General features: G+C 41.2%; 1 protein-coding gene across 2 annotated transcripts in view; it reads right to left on the minus strand.

Moving 5' to 3' along the window:
* The window catches only part of LOC137975127 (Na(+)/citrate cotransporter-like), a 25,990-nt gene that overhangs the window by 12,211 nt on the left and 6,279 nt on the right, over positions 1–7,500 (minus strand). The window contains exons 1-4 of one of the 2 annotated variants that reach the window (XM_068822197.1): positions 6,110–6,598; positions 5,147–5,412; positions 4,013–4,184; positions 1,974–2,137 (exon numbers count right to left, since the gene is read on the minus strand). In XM_068822197.1, the coding sequence (XP_068678298.1) occupies positions 1,974–2,137; positions 4,013–4,184; positions 5,147–5,412; positions 6,110–6,334 (827 nt within the window). In that variant the 5' untranslated portion in view covers positions 6,335–6,598. Of the gene's footprint in view, positions 1–1,973; positions 2,138–4,012; positions 4,185–5,146; positions 5,413–6,109; positions 6,599–7,500 lie in introns of those variants that run through there. The other variant, XM_068822198.1, reaches the window with a different exon arrangement.

Below are 7,500 nucleotides of genomic sequence, written 5' to 3' on the forward strand. Positions count from 1 at the left end.
TCTATATGCAATTTTGAATAAAAAATGTCTTTAGTAAAGATTTAAACCGATTATATTTGTTCTCATGTCTTATGTGGTGAGGCAGGGCCTTGAAAAGAGACGGGGAAGCGACTGATAAAGCCCTGTCATCTAAGGTTTTCCACTTAAACACTAAAGATCAAATGACTAAGAAATGTGCCTATTATTTACCAAAACTAATTAGTATATATGTAAAATTATTGCTGAATAATGGTCAAGTCTAGAGCTTGATTTTAAAATGCTTAGCTTTCTCTGTGTAAGCTTGCTTCTTAGCGGGTGTTAATACACGTTTACAGCGGCACATTGACATTAATAAAAAAGAACAACCTCGCAGTTAGTGATGTAGTAGTCTAGTGGTTAAGTGAAGGGGTTATTAATCACACATTCCCAGGTTTGAGTCCTGCGAGTCCAGACATAAACCGTTTGGCTTTTAAAAGAAATATGTTCATTTCCCATGAACCCTACCAAGACTTCAGTGTCCAAAATGAACGATAATACCTCACTTGGAAGAAATTGACAATTAAGAATAATCCTTCAATTGGGGGAGAGACTTGGCGGAAACACAGGCTAAGCGACTGTCGAACGCACTTCAATATTCCGAGATTACTATTAGTTGTAAACATTATGATCTGAGGTTTGAAGTTATTTTCTTGTTTTCGTGGAGGTTCCTTTTAAGGAAGGAGAAGTCATCGTGCTGCACGTGTGAGAAGCATTTTAACACATATTTTTGTAGCCTGCGAGCAAGCTCTCTGTTGAGGTTTCGCGTGAAGCGAGCCTCGAGAGGATTGGGGCAACTCTCGTGCCAAACCTCAACAGAGAGGTTGCTCGCAGGCTAACAATTTCACGGTGCTCTGCCCAACAACGACTTGAAATCACCAAACTGATTTGATGTTTTGAAGACAAAGTGAGCATAATTAATTCATTCTCTATCGTAAAAGACGTTGAGCTAAGCCCATATATAGCTACTTCACGCGCAACGGCCAACGAAAGGCTAAAATTAAAACAGGCGACGAAAAATTGGATTTACGTAGCGTCAAAAGTACAGTCAAAGGTAAGACAAAGACCAACTTTGTTGCACCTTCGCATGCTTTTGACACGCGTCCAATGTTATCTTTTTCTTGCCCTTTGCACGGGGCTCTCACGTGGTAAAGACCGCTTTTACTGCAGCTTGAACAAAAGTCAAAGGTATGGTCACAGATGTCTGAGATTCAAGCCAAAGGTTTGACGATTGTGTCGTCAAAGACGTCTGAGTTTGACAAAGGTTTGGTTAAATATGTCTGAGGTTCAAGTCAAAAACTTCGCAAAGATGGAGTCAGAGACGTCTAAGGGTGGATTTATAGCTGTTGGAGTTGAATGCGTCTTGAAGAGCTGAATTACTATTGTAGGTACGAATAACTCAGATCTCTGGACTGTTGTTCCTTCAACAGCTGAGGACGGTAATCCGGAAAGTTCTGAATTTTTCTAGCTTTAACAATCAGCACGTCAAGACACACTCAGCTCAAACAATTGTCCATCATAAATGCACTGGCGTCTCAATTAAAAGGTTTGTCAAATATCTCGGTGAAATATGTCTACACTGGCATTTCAAAACACCGTTGTCAAATTCATCTGCCATCCACTCCCGTGTTGACAGTCTCACTGTGCCACGAATCACAAGTGATTAAGCTTGTTGTTGCCCATTAGTTACAACTTTTGAGTAAGCTCACAAAACAAGAAATTACTAAGCTGGAATGACAGAATTTTCACGCCGGATAATATGACGCGGAAGTAAATCTCTCTTACACTAATTTGAAATGTGATGGATTACCAATGAAAGCAGAACTTGAAACTTTTCATTTTTGGATCCATGACAGTGAACCCGCGACCAGCGATAATAAGTGGACACTCGAAATTAAGAAATGACGTGACTGAAAGCTTTTTCGTTAGCTCGTAATGTACACTGCACAACACTATACCTCTCATTTTTACTGTATGTGGCGTCAATTTGGTCCGTGGGGGCATGGCGCGTAGTCTCTGTTTCCTGGAGTGTCATCTGACGCTTTCTTTCTTCCGTCTCCCGTTCTTGGGCTACGTCACCGAATTCAAACTTTGGGGAGCCATTACGGGAGATAACGTCAAGCTGAAAGAAGTGATAAAATCCAAGAATAAAGCAATAGTCAATCTAGTATCGAAGGTTTCAGCGCAGCTCTCTTTGTTTTGCCTTACTACAATTCGTCATCGTTTCGCACAGTACTCTCAATCAACTTGAAACGCGGCCACCAGACACTAGGGACCTTAAGATCAACGACGGTGACGTCACTCTATCATAAATCTTCCACGATTATTCCATCTTGTCGTCCAACAATGTGGCCAAAGTATCCTAAATATAAAGTGGCACGAGCGGTTTCCAAGTGAAAATAGAGAATGAAAGATTCTCCGTTGCATGCTCACGTTGTTGTCAAAACCTAAACTTTGGTGATTTCACGTCGTCGTTATGCAGAGTAACGCAAGAAAAAAGTGCTAAAATCCGTGCCGCACGTGCAGCACGATTATTTATGCTCTTTTAACCAATGATATCATTGTTTTGTGGCGTTGTCGTGGACGCCGTCGTCGTCGTAGATCTTAAAGGTGCTCGCAAACGAGGAAATATTGTTGCGGAAACATATTTTCTCAGAAACATTTTTGCTTCCCGGGAAGGAAATTTAACTTCCGCAACAAATGTTTCCTGGTGTCGCAAAAGGGGAAACACTTGCTTCCGCAACAATGTTTCCTGGTTTGCAGGCGCCTTAAGGTCCCTGCTCTCTACTATCAGTTACGGCAGCTCAAACCAGGTTAAATAATGTCAAGGGGATGTCTTATCACCTTCCTTCCAATTCAAAACGTGTATAGCACGACTACTTCGTAGAACTCAAATATTGAGGAAAAAGTTGAACTGAGAAAAACGAAGAAAAACATGAACTTGCAATTTTTGTTGACGCTTTCGTTGACGTCAACGCCGACAACATTAAGTCCATATCATTCTTGTTTGCCCCGGGGATGAGATTGGCGGTTCAAAATGTTCAAATGCCGTACTAAAACCTTTCAAGTAAGCTATTTTAACCGCCTACCTAAACTCTGGAATAATTTCCCTCTTTCCGTTCGTTCACTTTCAAGCTTGTTTTAACCAGGTCAAAACCTCATTCATATTCAAGCACTACTCTTCTGCCTTTGCCAGAACCTATGATGCTGACAAAGTTTCTACCTGGAAAACTGTGTGTGCTACGTGAAAGTGCTGCTCTTCAGGCTCGCATTTCTCCGCCAGACCCTACCGCTACTAACACAGCCACCTCTGGCAGGGTTTCCCGTACATTAACTATCTTATAACTATAGTACGTTCTGTAACAATAAATATTTACAGGAGCCCATGAGTAGGAGCTTGCCTCTCTCATACACGTCCTTATGAGTCAACCTTTGCGCGTATCTTTCTATTTTTAGAACGCCACAAGTTCCTCGGCTCTGCACGCACTGTTTTAAAAGGCCAATCAGAGTAAAATCATTGTCTAACGAAGACAAATAAAGCAGTAAAACTGTATTTATGTAAATGCGAGTCTCCTGCTCAAGGGTTCGTTCTAAAAATAGAAAGATTCGCACAAATCTACTGCATATGGAGGCTCCTACTAATGGGCTCCTGATATTTACTTAACTTCTAAATGACAATTTTAGTTTTTTACATAAATAAGTATTTTCAAACATTCAATCTCGTTTGTGCATGGTTATTTTTTAAGGGCGTACTTTATTTGGAGACAAGCTCTGCTGTACGTTCCCCTCACCAACTTTTAAATTTCAGCACCGTTTAAATTTTAGACCTTTAATGAGTGTTTTGTTTTTCTTCTCTTTCTTTTCTTTTTCTTTTATATTTGTTTTCTCAATTTACTTATAAACGTGGAAGTTATTAAATAAATAAATAAATAAATAAACTCACAAAATTTCACCATTACTCTTGCGCTTGTTAAAAAGACAGGAGTAACAATCCTACCTCAATCGAAGGGCTCTTTTCATTGGTGTCCTCCGTGGCTCGATTCGCTTTGCTTTCACTTCTAATTTCGACCAATACTGCCTCCACTATTGGTACCATCATAGCAGTGGTGGCTGTGTTGCTGATCCACATGGACAGAAAGGCTGTTGTCAGCATAACACCAAGCATCAAACTGTAGAATTATTGAGAGCTATTAGACCTGCTGAAAGGGAACTTGTTGATGAGCTTTTAAAAGTCGCCAAAATTTTTTGGGTACGACTTGGAAGACTTTATTTCATCTGCCTTCGCGTTCCTCATTTATCCAAATCTTACCAAAATTTACCAAGTAAATAGGAGTTGCTTCAGCATTCTAAGCTTCCACGACGACCTTTTTGCCTAGTCACGCAATCTCTGAATTGCGTGACGAGCCAAGAGAAGATCATGCAATAGACCACTTTCGATATATTAAAATTCATCTTGGCAGCGAGGCCTAGAGGACACAAATAAAGGAAACTGAACGAACATGTTTATTCATTTCTTTTGTTTGTGTCCTCTAAGCCTCACTATCAAGCTGAATTTTAATATATCGAAAGTGGTCTATTTACACTAGAGTTGCTGTGGCTACTGTCAGGAACCTATAGACCGATTGCATAAATGGCGGCCAAAAATGTATTTTTTTGTTTATGTGCTAATTAGCCTCACTAGCCTCGCTCTCGAACGACATTTCTATTGTATTTTGTCCATGCAAACGAGGCTAGTGAGTCTAATTAGCACATAAACAAAAAAATACGTTTTTGGCGGCCATTTATGCAATCGGTCTATGACCCGGAGCCTACAACTCCATCGTGTTCGTGTCACCACTGCGTTTTCACAGACCGATTTATTTTTAGATTGAATTTCCCGCAAATGAGACTCCCACAGGAGCCCGATGACCAATTACAAGAAACTAACCTGACATCATAGGGTCACCGAACCGCAACTGCCTATATGTTTTTTTCAAAAAAGGTAGTCTAAAAATAGATCGGTCTGTAAAAATTCCTTGACATAGGCCCAGTATGCGAGTTGTAGGCTCCGGGTCATGGGTTCCTGCTGCTGTCACAATCTCTTGTACCCTCAACCTCCTCCCTCGTTACAAACGAACGGGTAAATTGGTACCATCGAGGTTGTGTTCCAACCAATAGCAGCACACGCAGAGCGATTCGTTTGTGTAAATTCCACTTCTCGATCGCAGCTGCCACGATCAAACCACCCAGGAAGAGCACGTTGGTATCCTTGAAGTATGGGATAGAGACTTGCTTGGAACCAAGGACACCAAACAATGGAAACAGGACCAAAGGCAGAAGAGCAGTGACAGCCAAATCCACCACCTCCGTCACCCAGTAAACCGCCATAATCAGAATACAATAGGCGCATCTGGCTTCCTGAAAAAAAAACCGTGTGGTATGCTTTTCAAACTACGGGTTCAGTTTTTAAAGAAAACAAGGGAAAGATCTAAGATGAGACACTTAAGCCATACATTGAAAGAACAATTGAAATCGACATAACAGAGATAAGAAACCCAGTTTGAAAGCGGAAACCAGGAAAGGCTTTTGTAATAAATTCAGTCCACTAAACTGTCAGAGCAGGATTTGGAGGATCCAAATGCAAATCTCAGCCCCCAACAGCTTGCCAATGTTTGAAAAACGCAATAAAAGGTTGGAGTGTGGGTCTGATCCCTAGTCATTTGCGTGGCGACGCATCTTAGCAAACTTCAGTAAGATCAGAGTAAGAATTCGAAGTTGGGCTTTTCCCGCTTTTTCTGCCTTTTCAGAACGGCTGCATTTTGCCCCGTTTAAGGAAGCAGTTGAAAACTCTTTTAGAAGTGTCGGTGTTTTTCAGATCAAATTGAAATTATAACATGTTTCTCTTCCCAAGAGAGGACACAGGAGCACTTGCATGCATAAAGGAAAAAACAACTTGGAGCAGAGACGACAACTCACTGGTTAAACCCATAAAAGCCGGACTCCAGGGCATATAAGTCGGCGTCGAACACAAAGTTGCTCCTTCTACTACTGTGACCTCGTTACGTCCGGGTATATTTGTATGAAGAAAACAAAGACTCCATTTTTTTTATCTTACCGAAGAAGGAACTGCAATCGGCAAAGCCATCAGCAATATCGGTGTGAAGAACAGAATCAAATATTTGTGCCATTTCACAAGAGACTTGACAACCGAGGCATTTTCGTTTTGGAGCAACGTTTGAGGTTGGCTGGATGATCCAGAATCTCTCTGGGGCTTCTCGATGGCGTTTTCGTCAATGGTAAGAGACCAGATGCACGTCTCGTTGGTCCGTGCCGTTTCCATAACTTGATAAATTAGCGATATTTGTTGAAGCGACGAAACGTCATTAAAAACAACCAAGACCACTCTAACGCTTTTTTGGAGAAATTTACCAAATTTGTTTATCTAGCCCGTAAAAATAACCTCTAGAAATCTTGGATACCACTGGCTGACACTTTCAGCTGCGCAAATAAAAGACAACTGCGATTTTTGGTCAAAAACAGCGCAACTGTCGACGCTCTACAAGTGACAGAGGCGGTCCTTTAATAAAAATATCACTCTTAAGTTAATTTAATCTGTTTTTTCTTCCCCGATAAATATTACGGCACGTATTGGAGTCAAGTTCGAGAGCTTAATTAACACCACCAACAAAGTAAACATGGATAAAGTCAATAACAAGCCGTCTCTTTTACGTAAAACGTATTCGTCTGAAAAGTTGAGCAAATAAGCGTTTGAAAAGGAATGATGAAAAAAGTCAGTTCAAAAGGAGACAGGTTGCATTGGTTCGCTTGGCAAGAGATTTGTGCTATAGTGAGGGATTGTATGGCTTCCAACACCCCGCGTGAACTAATTACCAAGGTCTTGAAATCATTGGTGAGAACTTGAAATTCTCGCCGTTCGTTAAACATTTGCCAAGAGCAGGCCCGATGATCGGGTCACTGAAGACGTTGGTCTTGATCAGGGAGTAGCGTCACAAGAAAGTTAACTGCGGTTTCTTCTCCTCTTCAACCTTAGGTATCTACGCGAAGTCAACTGATTAACGAAGTCACAATAAACTACCGCGAGAGTAAGAAAAACGCAAAAGTGATTCTCGCACTTATCTCTCAATTGTCTCTTAGATACCCCTGAAAAACTTAGGCGGCTTCGAAGGGATCTCTGCGCTGCCGGTGCAACGCTCTACCAACCGTCGGAGCTATGAAGCCATTGAGTTGGTAGTAGGTCAATTTGTTGGGCTCCTGTGTTCCCGTGAAAGGACTGATGAGTGAAATAAGCGTATGCATTTGAAATGCAGGTAACATTGAAGGAAGTCAGGGTTCCGCGATGATGAAGGCCAGGTCTTCTATAGCTCCGCAACTTCATTGGCATTATTTTCTGGATTGGTCATATTATTTTTGCGCATTCGTTGTGAATATGTCTGTTATGTGTTTGTACATTAGTATATTTTGTATCATAAGTAACGAGCTACATCA

The sequence above is a fragment of the Montipora foliosa genome, chromosome 11 (assembly GCF_036669935.1).
Source record: "Montipora foliosa isolate CH-2021 chromosome 11, ASM3666993v2, whole genome shotgun sequence".
NCBI classification, from domain to species: domain Eukaryota; kingdom Metazoa; phylum Cnidaria; class Anthozoa; order Scleractinia; family Acroporidae; genus Montipora; species Montipora foliosa.